Source organism: Betta splendens, chromosome 5, assembly GCF_900634795.4.
Source record: "Betta splendens chromosome 5, fBetSpl5.4, whole genome shotgun sequence".
Lineage (NCBI taxonomy): Eukaryota > Metazoa > Chordata > Actinopteri > Anabantiformes > Osphronemidae > Betta > Betta splendens.
In genome coordinates, this window is record NC_040885.2 from 16,012,863 (window position 1) to 16,036,536 (window position 23,674).

Genomic DNA, 23,674 nt, shown 5'->3' on the forward strand with positions numbered 1-23,674 from the left:
GCTTAACGCTTCAAAGTAAGCCGTTGCAAATGTAAAATATTAAGTTTCCATTACAAACGTCGCCAGTGTTCCTCTGTGTCTCCTCTGAGGGGGTCGAGCTCACACGGTGGAGCTCGTGTTTGTGCTGCCTTTGTCCGCAGCGCTGCTGTGGGAGGGAAACACTGACCCCACGTCTGTCCACAAGCTTATCAGTGAAGATCAGTACGTGTGGATCGTGCGACGCATTGCATCACTACCCACATCCAGCACGGAGACGGAAAGAAGATCAATGGATTTGATTATGATGCTGGTTTAGCCCAATGTTATGCTGCATGTAATGCTGAAAATACATGGCTTTAACCAGTGTGGTCCTTCAACCCTGACATGGATTCAGAGGTGTGTCCCAAGCTGAAACCACACCCTCTGGGTAAAATGTAATTAAAATCCCATTATGCTTCCTCTGCTGGTGCCTGGTACTAAAGGAAAACCTGACCGTTATTATCTGTAAACCATTTGATGAGCCGCAAAATTTGGTGATCTCATTACTTAACACTTGAAACTACATAAAGGACGCGTGCACACCCGAATGCTGGAAAAATTCACCCAGAGGCCTTATAGAGCCTGGCCCATTGCTTCCATCTGGTGGACAGGTTGTAGAAAACTGTGAAATGCTGATCAGGTTATTTAAAAGTGCAATTGATTAAAGTTAAGTATTTACAGTTTTTATCGGTCGCTTGGACGCAGCCGTCCAGTTAAACATCTCATTCACTTAACAGTTCACACACAGGTCTAAACAGTGGCTCCAATGTCATAATGACACGCTTTGTTTGCTAAAGGCTCTAACTGTCAAAACACTGGAAATATGCAGCAAAGAACTCATTTTGCCTTCAAACAATACAACTCGCGACCAAGTACGTATGAACACATCCAATCAGTCATAACACAGTGGACAGTAAAACACAAACCACTGATCTCAGTGTGAATCAGTGCATCACTGATCATCATCGGAGCCTGTTGCTATTTGTTGTCATTGTAGTTTATTTTAAATTTACGTTTCATGCAAAGAATTGGATCCAGATGAGGAAATGCTTTGATTTATTGAATCCATGACATTCACTTTTCAAACTGTGGCAGTAAACTGAAATATTGTAAATATTACAGAAAATACATGTAAACTAAGATACAGTTAAATCTATTGGACGATGAGACACAGCCACTGTTGATACTCAGTCTCTGCTTTAAACCTCCTTCATCCACGGTCCAAAGAACAACACAGACCTAATTTCTTTTTAACGTCTAAAGATTGATAGCAAATTGAAGATTTTTGTGGAGGAGTGTCAAAAAGGTGCCATGGTGAGTTCATACTGGTCTTACTGGTTTCTAATAGATGGTGCCCCCCCCCCCCCCCCCCCTTTTTTTAACACAAACACAGATTTCCACGAATTGCTATTTCGGTAAATATACAATGTTTGTTTATTATGTTCTGTCACTTTACTTTATGATGACTAAATTTTCCACTGAACTAATTGGCCGGTGAAGGGACTGTTCATTGGATCTCTAGTTGTCCAGAGCCACCGCGAGTTAGCGTGAAAGTACTGATACATCTGTGGTGCAAACTCAGAAACTCCGTGTAGACTCAACCGTAAGTGTTCTATTATTGTTCCCGGGTTGAGAGGAGTTTATATAGCGCTGCGTCGTGGCGCGTAACTATCAAAACCTTTAGGCGTCTATGACAAGTCTTCCTTTTTCCGATAAAAGCTGAACATTGAACAGAGCACAACGCATGCGCAGGTGGCAAATTCAACCACCTGCTAAACTAGCAATTTAGTTTTTGTTTCGGGTAATCCATTAATTGTCTTTGTGCCTGTACTTGTGTTTAATTAAAATTTGAATATTTTACTTAAGTTTTATTTGTTATTTGTTGCAATTTGCAAGATTTTCTTGGTAAGACTGAGGTTACTGCCACTCACCGCTAGAGGGCAGCGTTGGATTGTGTTCGATGCAGCTCAGTGAAGTTAACTTGGAAACTGAATCTTCCCTTCCTCAAATTTATTGTTGACGAAAATGCAATTATCATTTTCAAGAATCATCTCAGCAGCTGCTCTTTGTCAGTTTCCACTTCTAAGCCCACAGAAATCAAATAGAAAAATGAGAGATGACCCTAAATGTCAGCTCTGATGCAAAACTGGGTCTAAAAAAAAGAAACTAATTGCCTGTAGGTACAATTTGTTATGTTGTGACAACAAAAATTAAATGTCACCGCCAAAACAAATATTAGTAATGTAATAGCAGTGACTGTATCAGCCACAGTTCGAATAATGAATCATAGGGAATGTTATTTATATGCGTGTCCTTTTGGTTTAATTCGCTCTATGGAACAGGAGGTCATGATAAACCCACACAGCAAAGCCAAAAACACCAAGTTGCTGGGATTATAATGAAGGTTTCTTTTCATTGTTTCTTTTAGACCAAAATAGTTTTATTCTCACGTTATTTTTACTCAGTCTTTCACAGAGGGACAACAAATGTTGCCATTGATTCATTAAATTCTATAAAACACACAATGCATGTATGTAGGTGTTTAATAAATAACAATATAAACAGCAACATTCTTAAAAAAAGTTTTGCTTATGTCAGACCTGGGTCAAACAGTATTTACGTGTGGGTTGCATGAGAAGAAAAGAAGCAGAAAATGTTTCATTCATCTTGGCTGTTTTGCTAAAACTCTGTTGTGTTTTTTTAGTTTAGTTGTGGTCTATGGTTTTAAGCTTTAATGTTTTTTAAACGCTGAATTCTGTGAAGCTACTGTTTAAACTGACCTCACATGTGATTCAGCCTAAACGCAGTTACAGTATTGTTTAGAAGCCACTAGATGTCGTCACATCTGAGGTTCACACTGAGCCTGATGCAGAGGTCAGTGGCGTACAATCATGAAGATAATTACAATTATTTACATGTAAAACTGTTTCAACTTGTTTGATTTTATAAAAGGAATTAACTGTCTGTCCCACATTTAGTTGCAAAAAGGGGAAAATATATAAATGTTTGTTAACATGAACATGACAAAACACACATCATACTGTTTCTACATTATTTCCTGAGCTGCTAATGGTTAAAGACGGTTCAGATCAGCTGAAGACTGGGCTACAGAGGTCATTCGAGTAGAGACAGATGACCTTCTGATGAGCTTTCCCACCAAAATTGATTAACTGAAAAAGAAGATTTTACACAAATATAATTAACTTTTCGGTAGAACGTAAAATGTAAGGCTTTGCTCCGTAAACTTCACTGTGAACACCTTTTTTTTTTTTAGTCATTTAGACCTCTACAGTCCAACTGCAGATACTATTTGACCCAGTTCTGGTGTATATACATGCAGTCCTGATATATTTTTATATTCCAATAATTTACTTTGTGCAGAGAGTGAGAAGTCTTTGGTGTTATATTATGCAGATCAGTTCACAAGTATCTGTGCACGAACAGTATGAGCCTTTGGGAGAGGTGTAGGTGAAGTGAGGCCCTCATTGGCGCCACGACTTCCGGCTGAGCACGCACACACAGGCCACGTTGATGCGTATGAGCCTCCACGCCACCAGGTTCCTGAAAGAAGTTAGCGCCCGCACAAACGTGTGCGAGTTGGTGCAGTAGGAGTTCCAGTGTCTGGCATCAATTCCCAAACAACCCGAGCTTCCCGAGGGGGAACTGTGGCACGTCGTCTCGAAGAAGTACTGCTTCTTGTTGACGTTGTTGATGTTGACGTCCGGCAGCACCGTCACCTCGTTGCCGGAGATGTCCGTGGCCTTGGTTTTGTTCCCCACCCACACGCTGATGCTCTCGCACACCGAGTACACGCCGCGGTGCTGCGGCTGCTCCGCTCGCCGGCGGGCCCGTCTGCCGGCACCCCGGGGCGGCCCCGGCGGCGCCGCATCGGGGGGCTGGGAGCTGAAGAGCACCCTGGGCGAGCGGTAGTGGCGCCTTGTGAAGAGTTTGGGATCCACAGTGGGGACGGAGCCGGGGGCGTTGGCCAGAGGCGGCTGCGACGGGTCCCCTTGGATGGCGGCCACAGCCTGCGCGCTGAAAAGGAGGAGCAGGACCAGCATGGACGACCTCATGGGCTCACAACCTGGAAAACATCCCACACGGATGATGTGGATCCGCTATTCATAGAAATCTGTTTCACATCACCTACAGACGTATAACAAGCACGCGGTGACGATGGACAGATCAAAGAGATCATGTTTTGATGTCATTTTTTGATGGGCGAACAAAAATCATTTCAGAGGAGCGCTGGAGTAATAACATTAATGATGGATAGATTTCCTTCAAGTGTTTTGAATCCAGGGCTTTGGTGTTACACTTGCTGCATCACTGGCATTCTTTACTGAGACACGTAACTGGAGCAGAGCCTGTGGGTTTCCTGTGTTAAATCATCTGCAGACAACGATAGCTGCAAAAAAAAAAAGAAAAAAAACTTTTCCCAACCAACACACAGCCATTGAAAGTCAGCTTTGCTTTAGACAAAAGCTTGAACATGGACAGGACCTAAAAGTTAAGTTTATATTAGAATCGTAGTCCTCCAAAGCAATTAAAGAACTTTATTAAAAAAAAAGTGCATGAGAAGTGTGAGAAGGATGCTACTGAACATGCAGTCAGCTGACAGCTTCAACTTAACATCCATCAAATGAAATCCTTGTTAAAGTGGAACTGGTGGTAGAGTCGCTGCATGTCTTGATTGAGCCTGTACAGGTACCTAATGAAGTGACAGGCAGTTTACGCTGCAGGACAAAGTCCGTGCTGTGTATTTTTGTACCTTTTCAGTGTCTCCGCGTGAACTGCAGTCACTTCCAGAGGACGTGATTAGAGCCGACTGAGCTCTGGGCTCCTGCCATCAGGCCCAACCGTGACCCCCATCCGGCACTTCTGCTCCTCAGCCCTGCGAGATACAAGCGCAGAAAGTGTCTCGGGCTGCTCGTAAACCCAGTGTAAACACATTCTTCGTGAGGCTGATACGGGAAGAGAAAGTTAATATGTTGTCCCTGCTCACCAGATCCGCACGCTGAACACGCCAGCGATGAAACAAACAAACCAGACCTGCATTATTTAGGTGAAACATCATGGTGTCATTATGAATTCAGTGCGAATTCTCCAATATGTCACAGCCCTGTGTCTGAATAGCAGGAGTTTAACCATCTTAGTCTAATGACTAATATTACTTTCTTAAATTGGGATCTTGCTGCCGCTGTCCTGCTTCGTTTTGCTGGTTTCTGTTGGTTCTGGGTTGTTCCGTCTCCAAGCTTTATCACAATGAAGCACACATTCTAATTCGTCATTTTGCCCTATTATCGCGTCGCCGTGCTCAAAGAGTGTTTTCACATCAGCCGATTGCACATTGTTAGGACACGAATCACAAATCTGCTGTAGAAATTAGAAAGTGTGAGTATGTGGGATATGACGAGCTTGCAGAATGACAGGAATGTAAGCTACTGCGGAAAGTAAATGGGCAGTAAATCTAAATGGCAGCGCTGCACCCCTGTAAGGATATATACTGGCAGAGGAAATCTTTCTGTTTTACAGCACCTCCACAACACTGGTCTCTGGCTGTCAGGGGTTTTAAATCTGTGATCTTTTAACTGCAGGACACCCTGTTTAAATAACAAGCCACCCTGTGCCGCCTGAGACAGACGAGCAACACCGAACACTGTCCATGCGCTAATTCCCTCGACCGCAGCGTCTGTCTGTCACGAAGCGCTTGAGCCTCTAATGCCTTTAACAAACCCCTTCATTGCAAAGCGCATGAATCTGCGAGCAGCTGTTTTTGCAAGCATGTATTGTAAACATCTGACTTCATTCTGACCCCTGGGACAACAGATAATCGAATGAGATGTTGCCATGGAGACGGATTTGTTGACGTGAGATCAGTAGCAGCTTTGGGTCATGTAATCAAGACAACACATAAAAGAGCAGTACTTACAGGTTTTATGGCACCTACACAATGTTTACGGTGCCAGGTTCCCCTTATACTGTGCAAACACAGCGCAGGCGTTCAGCTGTAGCTTGGCTGCACGCTGAAGTAAACGTGAGGAGACACGAAGCTGGATGCTAATGTGATATTCATGGAGGTGTCAGAGTAGAGAAAGAAAAAGTACTGACCCCACCCTCATCCTGTGCTGAGCACCGGCGCGTCGCACACATCACACATGAGCTGAAGCACATGGGCTCCAGTGGAATACAGACGGAGGCCACCTGGTCAGGTACCGGTGATGGTGCAGCAGTGCAGGGGGGACGACCCCCCACTGGCTCCTCTACAGTATCACATGGCTTTAGGTGAACTAAGAGCTCTGTCATGGAATAGCTGTGGCCTGGTGTTAGTTTGGATTGTGCTCCTCCAACACGCCCCAGAGCTAAGCTAATAAACACTGCTGGAATGATGTAGAACAGGATGTTTGCAGCGCAAAGTGCCAATGATAACGCGGCAGGAAGCGCCGTTGAATCAGCGTGAGCAGCTTCTACTGGAACGTTTACAAGACCCAGTTAAACCCGGCTTGGGATAATGTGAACTGTGAGGAGTGGCGCTGCCTTTGTATCTAGATCCAAGTTTATTGAGCACAGAAATAAATGCTGCTATTACCGGCATCAGCACACCTGGATTCATGCCTTCAAGGGAAGATTTTCTGCGTGTCGCAATCTCCATGACAACAGCAGCTGAGCCTTATGGGTAGTAGTATATGAACCTTTCCTGGGAGTTTTTTTCAAGGAATTATCGCTACGTGATGATGAATAAATTTCAATACTTATATTAAAAACAGTTTTGTTCTGTTTGAAAAGCGTTATTAAAATAAAGCTTTCACACGAGCGCAGAGTCACAGCAGGCACGCTTCTAAGGCGGGAGATTTAAACTCACGACCGGCGCGCTCCGTGGCTTTGCTCGTTCAGCGCTAACAGCTAGCTACAAAAGCACAGGTGATCCATGCTAATGCGAGCCGTCTGCATCAACGACACCTCCGCTAGGAAAGGATGGAATTAAGACGTTCGACAAGCAAAATATTCAGAAGCCAGTGTTGGACACTGAGGTGGCACTCTTCGCTTTATCAAGCTAGGTACGTTGGCTAACGTGCTTTTGTGTGACTGGTCATTTACGAAAGTGATTTGGTTTCACGTTTTAAACGCTTGCTGTGTTTATTGTTCATTTTTATCTGTCATTTGTATCAGTAGCCTTTATGTTTTAAGCCTGTGCTTCAAGTCTTGCTACCTCTTCTCCATTTCTGAGTTCTGCTGGGTTTGTGTGGCGCTGATTAGAAAGGAGCGATGCACCCTACGATCATAACTTACTAGTGTAGCTTTAATACGTTTGGTCGCAGCTTAACATTTTAACTTGTTGATGTTTTTGTTATAGGCTGTTTGACCTCACAAACAGTGATTGATCCTTTCCATTTTAGTGTTTACTGTTACTTCTACTGGTCTTTACCTTTTGGAGCCAACTTTACAGAGCAACATTTACTACTACATGGAGTTTAAGGCTGCTGTGTGTTCAGCTATGCAATGGGCGCAGACAGAATAGTCCCTTGTTGGCGTGAATAACCTGAATCACCAGTCAGTTACGTGGTTTGTTAGCCCTGAATGGATAGGCCACCCACAACCAGCGACCTACAACTCATTAGCCCTAATGGAGTCAGCTTAATGAATCCCGTCTGGGTTGACTGACAAGCACCCCGGTGTCGCACACTATCAAGTCTGCAGACGAGGAACAATCGACCTCCCTCTGAAAAAAAAAACATGGCACAGGCTTCATTCATATGGTAAAAGTCACACAGTCTGTCTGGAACCTGATCCCACTGAGGCTGGCTTTCATTCAAAAAGGAAGGGCGGTGCAGGTGACTTTATCTGAAAGCCACCGATGGACTTGAATGAAATGCCGCTCTTTATGTTGCTGTGGTCATCTGTGTCAAAATGCTTCAACAGGTTAAAGCGTTGCTTTGTGCAGAATATAAGTTGTGTAAGTTCTCAAACTCAAGTTACTAGAATATCTGTTCATCCCTGGATGGATTGAAATATAACTATAAATTTCACCTTTGGCTAAACTGCTCAACAGTCACCAAATTGATGCTTGCCACTATAATTAGACTTTAGTTATGGGTGTTTCAGCCTGCAGTTGTTGCTGTAAGGTGTCTGGAACTATACATGCATCCTAATTCATAGAGGAAAGTTCCTTTTTCATCCCTTCTTGCATCTTTGCTGGGCTGTTTTCATAGAGGCAGTAACTGGGCAAGGATGGTGTCTAAACATCTCGCAACCTGAATAGTGCTTTAGTCAGAGGTAAATGGGGCATAATTGTGTTGCTATAGAAACCGTAGAGCATATTTCCTCCTGAAGGCTATTTTCTTTGGCATATTGGTGCAAAGGCAGAGGTACTGTTAAAACTGAGGAAAACCTTTTAGAGTAGATTTACATGTCCTGAAATATTTTGTGTGGATGGTGAAACATAAGACTTGTACGTAAGAAAGGGTGATTGTGTCAGTAGTTTTTAAGTTGAACTTGGTGCTTCTACTTTTTAACTAAGAATTTTAACTCAAACACTATTATTCATGTGGTGACTTTGGCTGAAGCAGTACCTGTCTTCACATTCAAATTCAAATAAAGTCTTTGCTGGCTTGTGGAAAATGGCAGAAGTTGAAGCTGTTTGTAGTCGTTTAGTCTTTGTTTCTCCTTTGGATCCCTTCCGCCTGCATAACCGTGTCTTTCTGTGGCCAAACTGATTACACCTGCCCAATCACAGCCTCTGTAATCACCGTTAGCTGTGACAAACTGCAGTGTGAGTGGTTATTTTATCTCTCTGCAGTTTCACATTCCTTTGTTTGTGCATTTCCATGCTCCATTTTTTTTGGAATTGCAACCCTTTTAGATGATCAGACACTAGAACTGAATTATTACTGTAGTTATCTTACTTAAACTAACTGATGTGCTTTGGCTGTCCAGTCTGAACGCTGCATGTGTTAAGGACATGCATGCAACACTTAAGTTTAAACTTTAGCTTTGTGCTTTTTCATACCTGCCTCAGCTTGTCACAAGTCGTAGGGAAGTGAAATTTCCTATTTTGACTTTCGGCAACGAGTCAAAGGAAACATGTTTAGAAAGATAATAGCCTGCAGTTTCAGCTCATGATTTCCCTTTTTGTGCTGCTGGCTCAGTCCTACTAAGGCAATTTTCTCTTATACTTAGGAGACAACTATGTGGGAAATGGACTCGTCCACGATATGACCTTTTGTTATATTTTGTTAATATGACCTCTGTTGGCTAATGGTTGTGATCTAAGGCAGATGTGTGAAAGTCTGATTGGCTCTTAGACCCAATGACCACTTCAGGTTCACACTCAGGCCGAGCAGAGCCAAGTCAATGAGCAGATCAGGGAGGGCCAGTCCCTCAAAACGGGCCAACGTCTGAATTCTGAAATTCCAGCCAGAGTTTTTAGTGATGTTCTCACCAAGAACAGTCAAACTCTGCATGACAAAAGCAGCGCTTTGTTTTACTTCTTGTGATAAGATGCACAAGGAGCAGAAAATAATAACTTTCGTGATTTTATTGTTTACAAGCGGAACACATCTGGCAAAAGGATATTCCACTTCTTTTCGTCTTTATGTTTACCACTGTTTATGCTGTACATGTGTACTGTATTGTCCCAAACCAGCAGCCTGGAATATAACCAGTGACTGGAGGAAACAGCCACACGGGGATGGCAAATGGCACATTTAACAAGGACAGTTTCATTAGTCACTGATGGCTGTGTTGGGTCTCGCTGCGCTGAGAATGCAGCTGACCCCAGTCTCCAAGCACAATGTAACCAAACACAGCGGGCTCTGGAGAAACAGGCTCTGCTAAAGTACTGCAAATTAGTTAAATAAACTTTTACAACAATGACATGAAAGAGTCATCTTACGTGTTCTCTCTGTATTCATCATCCAGTGGCGTACACTCAACTATGTGGCAGACGTTTAGTTTGTGTAATTAGCTCAAACCTTTCCAGATATCCGTCGCCTGAGATGAACTGTACATTAGTGTTAAGAGTACTTGAATGGACTGGCCCCTTTAAACTTGGAAAAGCAGTTAGTGACCAGAAGCTTTAGGTTCTTGTCTTATTTTATTCAGGACTAAGGCCATTTCTGCTAATGGACAGAGATTAGTAGTGGCAGTTAATGATGGAATGGCTGCTTTGATTTTGATTAGGAAAAATTAACTTTACATTACTATTACTCCTTGTTTTAGTGAATAGTGTAGACGCCTTTGACATAAAGCACCAGGCACATGATCATTACATCTCTGCAGAAATAAACACGGTATGTTGGGTTAAGCAATGTATGTTTATCCGAAAACATTATTCAAAATTTTGCCCATTTCAAAAAGAGATTGATTTGTGGGCAGTTGTGTTTGTAGTAACTTTGTCTCTGTGCTGCCAAAGTATTGTTTTCCATCTTCAACAAATGAAAACCATGCAGTGTAAGTACCACATATTCATTGCGGAATGTTTTAAGTGCTTGCCATTCTCAGCCAAAGTATTTCCAGTGTCCTGCAGAGTCCTGTGACAGTATGAAAATGGATTTAATACTAAGGTTTTTCACCTTGTGGGGGAAAAAAAGCTCCTTTTTCTGACTTTTGTTTCAACCTTTGCTTTGACATTTTGTGGTAAAGTCCAAATCTGTTGTTTGAAACTTTGTTTTACTGAGAAAGTGGCTTAACTTCAACCTTTTAATGTGTAATCACACAGTACCTTCTGACATGTTTGTGACTTTTACTGCAGCCATGTTTGTCAAAGCAATTATCTGTATCCCAGTATTATGGCTATGGCCTCAACAAATAAATTCACACCTGTAATTACGCAGGGTAAATAAAGTAATGCCACACAATTTCTTGCTTTAGGTACAAATTCATGGTGCATTCTGTTTAAAGCTAATTTGGTCGCATGTGTCTTTTAGTGGTTGTCTGGGCTTTTGCCTTTGTGTGTTGTTTTTTTTTTTTTTTTTTTTTTTGCTCAAATGAGGCAGCACTTTGTGTAGTTAGTCTACATTATATACTCTTTGTGACCAGCTGGAAATTACCAGCTGAAAAACGTGCTAGAAAGAAATCTTTAGTGATAATGGTTTTCTTTTCATATTATAAAATCTGATATTTTACCTTTTACAACATGCTGTTAAGTTGATGTGCAGGATGATGAAGGGAGGTTGAAGTTTGCGTGTGTGTGGCCTAACTGTAACGAACACTCTGTAACGAGATGATGAGGACCCTTTTGGCAGGATCACTTCACTGCAGAGAGCTAATGCAGCTCAGTCACAGGCATAGGCATGTTTGATCGCTGCTGCTCATCCAGACTATTCGCTTCTGCTCTAACATTGAATTGTATTGTGCTGTCATTAGCTCTACATGTTTACCTTGGAATAAATGTATCAGACCAAGATTTAACATTACGCAGCAGTAGCATGTGTGTTTTTATTCCCTGTTTTGCATGTGGGTGCCATGCTTCTTGTGCCTGGAGCTGTAAAACTGATTGGGCTTGTCTGCATGGGAGGATAGATGGTGATGCAATTATAAATGAAAGCGGACTTTTTAGGGTTTATGCCAGTGAGTGAACGAATAATAGAAGCTTCTGTAATTGTACGCAATTACACTTCTGCTCCTTTAACAGTAAAGGACAGGTGTTTGAAGCTACTCACAATGGGGTTTTATCCGACATGTCTGTGAAATAACTAATGCAAAGAGGCACATACAAATTTATATTCCAATTATATTATCAGTTGTTAATTCATTGTTGGAGTTCATGTTGGCGGTGTAGTCACTTTTGGAAGAGTGAAGCAGCAGCTGTAGCTACTCTGCACACTTGAAAGTTTGTTTATTTATTGCTCAAGTTATGCTCATCGGTCGTGGTGCAGCCTTAGGGTTTAGTATGGACATAAAGTAAACACTAACCATTACATGCAAAACAGGTGCTAGAGGTTTTTGTTAACCCCCAAATATTAATTGCGTTGTCATTCAAACACTTTAAGGATTTTTGTCGGCGTGTGTTTTTTTTTTTTTTTTCTTCATTAAGGTGGTTCCTCTTCTTATATTTTATACAGCTCAAATGAGTGGCTAAATGAGTCTGTGTTCAGATGAGGACATTTTTTTCCACCATGCTTGTGCCTGGCTCTGAACCTTGCCTGCCAGACCCTTTTGGTCCACCTGTAAAACAGATTGTTCAGCAATGAAGAATTACAGCTGGTCTGCAGAAAACTTTCACTGGTGTCCCTTATTGCTCTGCATACCAGAAGAAATGGAAAAAGACAGCACTGAGAAAATTCAATTCCTTTGTTTTTTTTTTTTTTGTCATTTTCCACCACAGAAACTTTGGGATAGTCCAAAATTTAATACATCACTGATTGTACAAAAAAAAAGCAGGTTAATATAAACAGATCTGTATTTATATGCAATGTTATAATCGCTTAGGTTGCAGCCAGTTTTTGGTTGAATGTTATTTTACTGGACAATGTCCTGTATTTGTCTTGTATTTCTCTTTAAACATTGATTTCAGTCCCCCAAGATTTCAAGATGTGCAGTGTAATATTGTTGGGGATGCCAGTTTTTCCGTTGTTACTGGATCAAGAAGGAAGGTTTGGAGTTGTGGGGAAATATTTAGCTGACTAATCATTTTGAGATGATTGGCATCCAGTTTTTAATTTCTCTAAGCATTCTCTGGTTTCAGCTCACTAATCACTAATTGATCGGTTGCTATTTTGGTGTTTTTTAGATGACGACATTGCTTTAGGCCCTGTGAATCTGCGGTATATATTTTTGATTTCAGTAGCTGTTGAATTGTTAGTTCAAAGACACTTAAAGACTTTAGCCCAACTGTATTTACCGTATATGAGAATTAGGACAGACATTCTAACTAAAGCCCACCCACTTTGACTTCACACTCACTTTCTCGTTGGAAAGTGACCAAAGTCTATTGTTTGACTGCAGACATTACTCTCCATTGAGGGTGTACAGTAGTTTACTTTCATTCCTGTTGATACCTACCATGTGTTTCAGTTTAAAAAAGTGTTGCCTGGTTTATTATTTAAAACCACCATGTACTGTTAAAGTATAATACACATTTGTATCAATGTGTCAGTAATGTCTTTTATGTCAATTAAAGCCCTATATGAACTTTCAACTTAAAAATTGCATAGCAGGGTTTTTTCCTAGTATAATCACAAGCTATAATGTCAAGAATGCCATAATTTGTTTCAACTCAGTGCCACACATAATTTGACATGAGCTACCCTGCAGCCAGCTCCTTGTTTCCAATACAACATACCATACAAATACAGAGCTTTGCAGGAATGCTTTGAGTACCTTAGCCCAAGGAGACGCGTGCAAGTCTGATAGGTGCTATTGTAACCTGATGAGCCTGAGGCTAAGCTTCAGCAGTTTCTCAGAGGATGGAGGAGATGATCTGCTCCCTGTTCTGAGCTCCAAACATAGCCCTCACTAGCAGTCTCTGTATATAAATCATCCTTTTAAATCTTTAGCAGCTTACTTTAGTGATGCACTGGGAAGTGCTATAATGCTGCATGTGTAAAACTATGCTATACTAATTTTCTAATGAGTACATTGTCTCGTAAACTGGTTTAATTTAAAAATACTACCGCTTGTTGCTTTGTTACAGATACATTTAAGGTAGACAAAAGTAAAATAGTATTTTACCTCAAGCAAAGCTCTCGTCTTTTGACAGAATGCTCCAGAGGATCGACTGAAGTATATCCCAGTTCGTGTGCAGTTTCAGAGGATGCAAAGAAAAGGAATATCAAATGATTTGCTCATTATCCTGAACAGTCCTTTTCTGGGTCTTGCACTTGTTTGAAAATTGTTGAGAAAGTAACTCAGAAGAGTCTGAAAGGCTGCATGCCCCCGTCGGACTGCGGAGTGCAGCAGGTCCTAGTGCCCCCTGGTAGAAGAAGAAAGTTCTAATTCACCATATTCAGTGTCATTTGACAATTTTTACAATTTACTGTACATCTGTTTTTTTTATAAGTATTTCAAATGCATTTGCATTTTTTTTAACATTGGTATTATCTGTGACCAGGCTTAAGGGCGACATAGTAACTTGGAGGCTATCTATTTTTGCAGTTCTATTCAATTGGAGAAGACAGACATTTTTTTCCAGCATCTAATAAGAACAAAACCACTTACGAGGAACTTGATAATTTCTCCAGATGTTAGATTTGTGAAAACGTAAACTCCCTATTTTTTTTTTTTTAAACTGATATAATTGTTGACACCAAATTTTACACGGGGTAGGGTTACAACACTGTGTGTGTGGTGTGTGTGTGTGTGGTGTGTGTGTGAATAATGTTTCAAGGCAAAATATGAGCTTTGAGGCAAGACAGCATGAACCAATCCAGGTGTGGAAGAAATAATGTGGTTTGGAATGTTTGTACAGATTCTTCTCTCAACGCACCACATGAGAAACACAAGGTCATCAGATTGGTCTTTTAGGGTTTTTTTCATCTTTAACAAGACTGTCTACAAAAATAAAATAAGATTAAGATATTTTTAAAATATATGCATTACTACGTTTTTGTCACTACCAGCCTTCAACATCTGTATACTAATAATGACATATGGATGCCAAATCTGCTTGCATATCACTGGTGCATGTGGTTTATACTCACAGTTTGAACTTTATTGCAATGCATTGGTATGCAACAGTGGTCATGGACATGTTTCAAAAGCTGGCCTCCGGTTTTCTGATAATCTTTCAGCTGGCGGGAGCCTTTTTGTATCTTTTCTATCCCACATAATGGATTAGACCCAATTTGTCATCTATGAGCATTACAGTTAAGACCAGACACCCATGAGAGACTAGTTACATCAGCAGGTTCTTCCTGCTTTGACACAACAGGGCTTTGGGGATTTGAAACCTGGCCTTACGCTGATCTCCTGTAAAACTCATTTGTGGGAACCCATTTAGTGAAAGGGGTCAGACAAAATTCTTATACTGTTTCCTATTACACAATCTGAAAACCACAGATGTACAAATAAGCAAACAGGAAACATAGCCGGAATTAAAATAACTGAGGGGAATGGTAGATAAAGTAAGTAAGCACATTTAGTTGCTTTTGAGAGTCGATAGCGTTACTAGATGTTCAGATATAAATAAGGTATATTTAATACAGTATGTAAGCAGAAGGGTTTGAATGAGCGCAAGAATACCGAAAAGGTCATTTCATTTGTTTGCATCTTGTGTACTGTAAAGCGCAAAAAGGTTTTGAAGTTTAAAATTTGGCAGTTGTGTGCAGGCAGTTGTTGACGATGTGTAAACAGTGCTGTGGCCTTTGTGTACTACTAAATTTGATGGTACTGCAGATTATGGGATGCAAGCCAGTTTTGAGCCATAAGGAATAAATGAAAATACATGTTCTTAATTAACAACCTGTTTGAATGAATGAATTTAGTGTGATTTTGTTTGTGAAGCAACACTGTAACTCTCAATTTCTCTGAAGAAAGAAAAAGTGTATGCTGTGGTAATCCACATCTGGGCTTCATCAGCCACATCAACCCAGACCGCTGGAAAAGACAGCTGACTTCATGGAACCATGCAGGAAGTAGAGGCTTAATCTTCATTCTATGAAACATTCAGATTTGATTACAGTTAAGGCATAGCACAACAAGCTGTACTGTAGCACAGGTCAGCAGCTTACTATTATTTTGGGATGTAATTGGCATCACTTAAAAAATCAAAAATGCATCAAATTGCTACATTTTGATCAGCAAATGATGTAAATGGAACTTTATTTTCCCATGATTTGCTGTTATATTTAAACATAAAACAGCGTATCCTCAGACTGCTGCACTTACTGTATCTAGTTATGCTACAGTAGTTGCGGTTAGACTTTAAATAAAGTGATGCAATTTACTTGCATGCTGAAAAAAAACACAGGCCTGACAAAGGAAATTATGGACATTATTGTCAACATAAGCCATAAATGCAAGGCAAACATTCTAGAAGATGAAAATCCTGCTCATTTATGTCAAGCAGTCATTATCCCCTATTACAACAGAAGTATGACATCTAGGGAAAACAGTTCCGTAGAGTTAGATGAAAAGATCATTACCACTCACATCTGTCTGCAAGAAACTGTATTTGTATTTCCCCAAAATGTTAAGGAATGTCTTTGATGTCCTTTTAACACACTGCAGGCCATTGGTGTCTTGTTAAATTTCAGATAGTGTAAACTGAACAGCTGCAAATGCAGTTAGGTCCATAAATAGGACAACAGATAATTTTGTTCTGTGAGTACAGTGCACACCACTATATTCTAAATAAAACTGTGTGAGGCATAACCCATTTGAAGAATTAAAGTGTTTCTTTTTTACCAGACTGTTATTTAATGTATCGGGATAAATTCTAAAGTTGATATTTTCTACTCTAAGTTCATCCAAATGCTACGAAAGAGTCAATCATGCTGTTAATCAAAATTACGCTTTTAATGTTTTAGGTCACTTTTAATTTCTTTATAGGCGTATAGGAGTATCTAACAAGTCAGTCAGCTGATCTCCCAGTAGAGTATGTTTTTTAACCGCTGTAGACATGACTGAAAGCAGAAAGACGCACATCTGGAGGCGGCTGCTGTGAAGGCCTGACAAAGCATCTCAAGGGGAGAAACTGTCAATGGGTTCCAGACTTTAGGCAATGTGTGATTGCAAAACATTTCTATTCAAGTATTACAAGCCGCGCTTATATCGATAGTTGCATTAGCTGGTTTCAAAGCATAGCAGCTACATTTCACTGAAAGGGAGAAAACTCTCCAGTTCTAGTTCCTTTGTCAGATTATCTCAAGCAAATTGATCACCTGACCTAGTAGTGATCTGAATGATCTCTGCTGAGACCACCAGCCAAAACCAGGCTAAGCATGTGCCCTGTGACCTCCACAGCACCCAGCCCAGATTAGCCTGGGGCCACCAGGCAGATAGCCTTTCAGGAACAGGCTCCCCGACCCTGACAGACAATGGCTGCATTATCTGTGACAAAAACCCACCATTTCTGCATTAGATTAAATTTCTTATAGAAAAGAATTTAAACAATGTACCTGCCACTCAAAGCACTTTTATGTTAGACTTTCTGAACATTCAATTTAAATGCTAACTGTATTTGCAGGTTAAGGATTTTGAAATCTATACAGTAACTGAAAGTTTTTTTCTTATGCTTTGAGACTGTGTGTGTGTGTGTGTGTGTGTGTGTGTGTGTGTGTGTGTGTGTGTGTGTGTGTGTGTGTGTGTGTACGCACGCTACAGTACACTTTTTCAGCTGTGTCTGTTTCTGTTATATGACATGGTTCTTAGCACATCTGTGTTTACAGCTGTGTGATGATGATGATCGAGGGATCGGTTCAGTTTGTTTACAGAGGGCTCAGTGTGTCTGTGTGTAGATGGTGGGAGCTTGTGAACTTTGCTGACAGATGAACTCCCATTTACCACTGTGTTGTCAGAATTGTGTTTAAGTTCAAACCATTACAGCAGTACTTTATTCAGGTTTTCTTTCTCAATTTAGAGCCATTAATTATAATAGCAAATATTTGAATATTATGCATATATGGTCTTAAAAATGAAAAATGGAAAATGGAAAATCTAAATATAATTTGTCTTACCACTTTTTTTAGATTAATTGAAAACCATTTGTTCCATCAAACAATTTTGGATGTGAAGAGACTGTAACAATACTTACAGCTGTTTGTATTTCATCCACCATCAGACCCCATTATCCCAGAATGTGTGTTTATATTGGACTAATAATGGAATGCAAGGATTAAATGTGTTTTTTTTTTTTTTTTTGCCACTTTGCATGTATTTCATAAACTAGCGTGAGCAGTGACAGAAAACTGGTCCTGCGCCTGTTTTCACACTTTGCCACCCTGAATCGTCCAGACATTTTCCAGGGGAGCTGTACAGGGTATGTGAGAACGCACATGTCCACAGTGGTTGAAGCAAACATTAAACCGACCTATTCCCTTGCAATGTTGGATTGAGCCCATGTGTGAAGAGCAGGTTAATATTACAGACTGTCTCAATGAATTCTGTGAGTAAACAGCACAAGGTGATAATCCAAAGAAAGTGTATTTGATGAGACACATAGTGAATATTTATAGTCAGGATATGTCATGACTGATTCACATCCTCTTGTCTAAAAAAAAAAAAAAAAGTAAGTAATACGAGTATTGAGAATCTATCGGTGCTTGTCACCAGTTTATGGCAAAATAATACTAATACATTTTGCTTGCTTAAAATTGGATTATTCTGATTTCCATCATTAGATAAACATTTCTTTTTGTTCAATTAGTCATTTCTACAACCACCTGACCTGAAAAAAGTGGGTCTGATTAACTTTGGTCGTATGAAAATGAACACCAAGCTGTTTGCCAAATATTTGGCAATCTGCACACCAGATGTGTCCAATTTATCTAAACTCAATTCCCAACACGGCTTCACTCAACCACAGTCTGAATTGTAATATGTTCTGGAGAATTTAAAATGCTGTAGGTGATTTATGAGTAATCAAAACTGTGCTTCCGTGTGAAGTGATCCCTGAGGTCCTAAATGTAAATCTATTTTTCTTTTTTTACAGTGAAGCATCTTGTAACATATAGCTTTTTGACAGGTGCTACAACTCACTGAATATTGATTAAATATTAAATCTATTGTATGACAACATGTCCACTGGAGGCTTGAAGGAAACTTTAGTAGTAAACACAGGGCTTTTTCCATTGTGATCATTCTTCTTGATTTTCTGAGTCATTTAGTTTTATTTTCCTGTTGGTTATTTAGTCTGGCACAAAACAGGGATAAGAGGTACAGAGGAAAATGCTGTTACTGAGCTTTTGCTGTCCTTTTCCTCTCTGTCAGTTTTAGTTCAGCAAAGCTGAATTTCTTTCTGAATATTCAGAATTGAAACAAGATGGCTAGAAGCACTTCAAGCTGCCAGGAGTGTGAGCACGCTTGGTTTCGGTAAATCCATCTGCTGCCCTCCTGTGGATTCACAGTGTAGTGGTCAGAACCAAGTAATATCAAATAAAAAAAACTACTATACTATATGTCTTGAGTATTTATTGGTATGAAGTAAATAGTTATTTTACATACATTAGCCATCAACACTGCATTTATAGGTATTGATGAAGATATGGTCTATTTAGCAATGCCATCGTCACTTAGATACTGGTGGGTTTTGTTTCTGTATTCTATACCCTGCCACAAGATGTATAGCATAACACATCCTGTTTTGACGCCTATATTCCCAAAGGAGCAGCGACAGGGCAGGTATGTCTGTCCAACTGCTCATTAGAAGAGAGTGCAAATGAATCCTCTCAGGGATCTCCCTACAATGTGGGGCCAAAAACAACAGATGCACAGACCGGCTGCTGGAAAACTGCATATTATTGGTTAATTAAGCTTCCTTTTGTGGAGGAAGGTTTGCCCAGATAGTATTGTGGGGACTCGTGGAAGCAGCTAAAATGTCAGCAGCAGTAGCGGCAGCAGCATCTGCACAGCCTGGCATACCGATTAAAGCCCGAAGGCATGAGTGACTTCATCTTTGTGACAGTCCAAGACTGGATATTTTTTTGTGGTCTAATTGGATTTAGACGTGATATTGGATTGTATCACACAATAGGGTCAGATTGTTCAAGATAGGACAAGAGTCTTACACGTAAAAACAAGTGCTTTGTGCATGCTCATCCATACAGTGTTATTGCATAATAATGAGTAAATAAGTAATATGCATTGCATGGTGCCGCCTTATGGGAGCGGTGTAGGGATGGATGTGATGCCTTTCAGTAGAATCTGTTTGCTGTGGTGTAACGATAACTAAATTTAATTATGAGATTGTCCTCGTAATAAAGCAATTCTATGACCATACGTGCATACACTGTAAAGTCAAGGGAAGGCCCTGGGTATGATGACAAATCCCAGTGCTGCAGCGTGACTGATATGAGTGATTAAGTTATCATAGATGTGCTTTGCGTATTTTAAAATGTTTCCATATATAAAATCTGAATTTGTAAGTCCTTTTTATTCAAATAGTAGCAGTTTTATCAGAATACCCAGTTTGGATCATATGCGCTGCATTTTACAAATGGCAGGAACATCTGGCCTTTCTGGACAGATGTTTAAGCTTTCTGTTTCGGAGATCAGTGTTTGTCTGTGTACCAATATGCTGTGATATTTATAATTAAAGTACTCAGTCATCTAGTAAATGTTCTGGGATTCAGTAATCACACCATCCAATTACATGTCAATGTTCTGGTTGGCAATTTAAACAGCCATGACTAAAAATCAATGTGTAATAGTGAAATGAGAATGAAATCATTTTACTTCGGGGTGAGGGTGTGAGTGGGGTCGTCACACAAAATTGCCTCCGATTCCCACACAGATACAATACAACCCCCCAAATGAGAGAAGGAACACGTACTGATTTGCTGGATGTGCTGGCTGAATGCGGCTGCCCTGAGTTTCCATGCATGTGATTAAATTACATGCAGAGTCCTGAGGCTGAATATTTATCCGTCATTACAATCCAAATGTTTGAAGTTGTATTAAACAAGAAGGAGCTACGGGTGATTAAGCAAAAGACCCAACGCAATTTCATTTTTTTTTTGCCTGTTTAACTCAGTGTTGGAGAGGTTTTGATGCCTCATTCCAGCACCGCTCGGAACCTCTGTGCTTTGTCATACATCACCTGAAACCAGGAGCAGCAGCGGGCCGGCCTCCTTGTGACAGTACAGAATATTTATATCTATGTCCCATCTGTGCACAAGTTGTTCTCCTTTTTATAAATCAGTGAGCTAAGGCAATTGCACAGACAGGAAGGAGTGAGACCTCCCCTCGGTGTTGCAGGAGCAGCCACTGTGTCCAATATCTCTTACTTGTTTGTTTAGTGAGATGTGCTGAGAGAAAAAATGTGAGCCGTATCAAACGTGACACATTTAAAGTCTGAGCGGATGTTTTTTGAATAAATGTGTCACTCTCTGCTGTCGTCTTTGTGTGCATGAATTACTGTATCTGTGTGAGTGTTTTCCAAGCTCTGCTGGCTTCGTTAAATGAGCCCAGGCCGCCTCGTATTTTATCACAGTTGCACAAATATGTTCGCTCAAGATAACAAACAGAACTCAAGGTTTTGGGGAATTTGCAGCAGCTGTGGCCCAGTCTCCAATACAGCATTTTTTGTTTTCATTTATCAGATATTAACCTTTTTTTAAATTAAATTTCTAGGTAGTATAATGTTTTTTTTTTTTACCATAGACTACAATGTACAGGATTAATCTAAATGTTGGACACAGTAAACCTTGGTCAGGGTAGACATACATGTTGGATTTGTTTCACGTGGCACAAATTGATTGAATAATCATTTAATGAGCTTGAAGTACAGTAGTTACAGGCTGAAAATAAGGTTCCTCTCCTCCACACAAGGGTATATTAACCTGCTAACTGCAGACTTATTCACTACTCACACTTGGATCATTGAACAACAGACAAAATAGCACTACAGATTGAACCATCTACTGTATGATTTGGTCTGAGAAAGAGAAAACTGCGTGTTTACTAGTTAATACTTAATATGTAATTATATATTATATGTTATGTAACTATGATGTAATGAACAGGCCAATTAATTATACAATAATTAGCCTTATGTCTGACACGTTTGATTGCTGCAGCCACAATCGATGCAGTGCACCACCCGCCACAAAACCTCCTAATTGAGCCAGTAACAAAGACTTCCGGAGGATTTCTGCTTTGACACCGCTCCGCCTGTTACTGTACCCTCATGCCTCATGCTCGTCACAGAATTCATATAAGAATTTAAAGCCAAAAGCATCTAATGTGCTTGTAATCATAGGAACCCCAGTGGGAGAAAACCAGGCGTTTCAGAGATCCATCTGTGATTTTGCACAGAGGATTGCTGATGTCTCTTCAAAGGCGTAATATGTCTAATGAGGCCTCGCGCTTTGAAGTCTCTTTGTGAAGCTTTCTGCTTTGTCTGCCTTTGTTTGGAGCTGTACAAAAAGTTGAATCGTGCAGCCATTTACATTAAAAACAACCGAAGGGCAACCTTACCTTATTGTTGGCATGATTGGATTTCATTGTTGGGTTTTTTTCCTTTTTTTTTTTTATGTGGTTTATGACGAACATCATCCCTTCTACACATTGTAGTCATTATGCAACACAGTAGGATGGAGCTCGTACAGTGAAAACAGGATGTGTCCCTTTTTACGCTCTGTTATTGAGCAGAAATAAATGCTCATTATGATGCTGACTGAATTTGCGCTACATCACACTCTCCTATGGTACTCTGTGCCTGTGAGCAAGCATGGGATGTGTTAGTCACTGGGTCTTTTCCCACAGCTGTGCCCATGCTCTCTCATCATGTCCACTGACCTGAATCATTACTTTAGTCAGGCCCTCACAGCTCTATCAGGAAATATTTCAATGCAAACTGATGTTGGGGAGGGTAAATGGTCTCGTAACACGAGGTCACGGAAGGCCACTGTCGCCATCATCAATGGTACGTATTTGGTTGTGGTGTCACATCTGTCTGCCCATGTGAGTGTTCTGGGAATGGAATGCAGTCATGGGCTTCGGGAGGTGGTTGGTGTCGATAAAAAGGTTTGGACATAAATGAAGTGGGTTTGAATCTACAGTGGCAAGCTTGTGTGTGTGTGTGTGTCTGTGCTCTTAGGTTTAAATGAGTGTCAGTGCATGGTTTGGCTGATGGGGTGTGTACATGTGTCACATTCCAACAGTCACTGCAAATTTTCCAGTTGTCTAAAACTTGTGATTATGAGTGCACGTTACATCACACTTGTGTGGAAAAGTGGGATCTGCTCTAATTTATGTAACCTTCTTACAGTGGGTGTCATGTGGAATAATTGGAGTATTAATGATGTTCATGTCAATGTGCTGATGCTGAGACAGTGAATCACAATTGGCAGGAACATAATAAGAGTCTACTTTACCTGGGGCTGCAGAAGAGCTTTTAATTGGAAACCGACCCAGACGCTGTTAACGGCTATGCTGTGCTTGTTATTTGTGTCACACTTGAGCTGTTCTGCATGTGTGTGTTCATGGGTTGAAAAAACATGTCGTTTGCATTGATTCACATGCCCATACGTTTTTGTTGCATGTGCACTCTGTTTATAGTTTCCTTACTGTGGCAGGCGCTGGAGGAGAGATCTTTAATCCTACTTTGCATATCTTCCTTTAAGTGTGTGCATGAACGTGTGCTGGTGCGTTTGTGTGGATGTATACGTGTGGGGGTTCATCTGCTTAGAGAGCGGTGTGTAGTGGGCAGAAGCCTGTGAAATTTAATCTGCTTTTTTTCCTCTTTTCTCAGCCTGGAATACAGACAGGAAGAGTCCCATTGCATCATTGAGGCACAGGGATACCCTATTGTTACCATGGTTACCTCCAGTAAAATACCATCAAAGCACTGTCATCTGTGTGCACACTGACTGTAGCTTGACTTGCTCTTATATACATGTATTGTCATTTCGTTTCATTTTTTCCCTCCAGATCTTCCTGTCGTTTAATCTAAAAAAAAAAACAACAACCCCAAAGTAATAAACAGCAGTCTGGTCTAAATTTATAATTTTTTTCCACATCCCCCATAGTGGACACTCATGCATTCTGTATTCTTCTC

General features: G+C 40.6%; 2 protein-coding genes across 13 annotated transcripts in view; one reads left to right on the forward strand and one right to left on the reverse strand.

The window, feature by feature from the left end:
* Positions 1-1,437: 1,437 nt before the first annotated feature.
* Positions 1,438-14,670, reverse strand: ngfb (nerve growth factor b (beta polypeptide)). 3 transcript variants are annotated; one of them, XM_029149955.3, is made up of 4 exons: positions 6,130-6,523; positions 5,951-6,044; positions 4,790-4,912; positions 1,438-4,102 (listed from the first exon to the last, which is right to left on the reverse strand). In XM_029149955.3, exon 4 carries the CDS (start codon positions 4,089-4,091, stop codon positions 3,501-3,503), a length of 591 nt encoding a protein of 196 aa, XP_029005788.1. In that variant the 5' UTR covers positions 4,092-4,102; positions 4,790-4,912; positions 5,951-6,044; positions 6,130-6,523; the 3' UTR covers positions 1,438-3,500. The 3 variants fall into 3 exon arrangements, with proteins under 3 accessions (XP_029005788.1, XP_029005786.1, XP_029005787.1); XM_029149953.3 differs by lacking the exons at positions 5,951-6,044; positions 6,130-6,523 and adding an exon at positions 13,690-14,670; XM_029149954.3 differs by lacking the exon at positions 5,951-6,044.
* LOC114855118 (potassium voltage-gated channel subfamily A member 10) overlaps positions 6,723-23,674 on the forward strand; it is a 48,260-nt gene continuing 31,308 nt past the window's right edge. For 3 of the 10 annotated variants that reach the window (XR_008694726.1, XR_008694725.1, XR_008694723.1), the window contains exon 1: positions 6,935-7,076. The gene's annotated coding sequence lies outside the window, so the exon portion shown is untranslated. Of the gene's footprint in view, positions 7,077-23,368; positions 23,592-23,674 lie in introns of all 10 variants that reach the window. The other 7 variants (XR_008694728.1, XR_008694727.1, XR_008694724.1 and 4 more) reach the window with 5 other exon arrangements.

Coding starts and splice junctions, on each gene's coding strand:
- ngfb (XM_029149953.3), bottom strand. CDS start 4,091: ATGAGGTCGTCCATGCTGGTCCTGCTCCTCCTTTTCAGCGCGCAGGCT.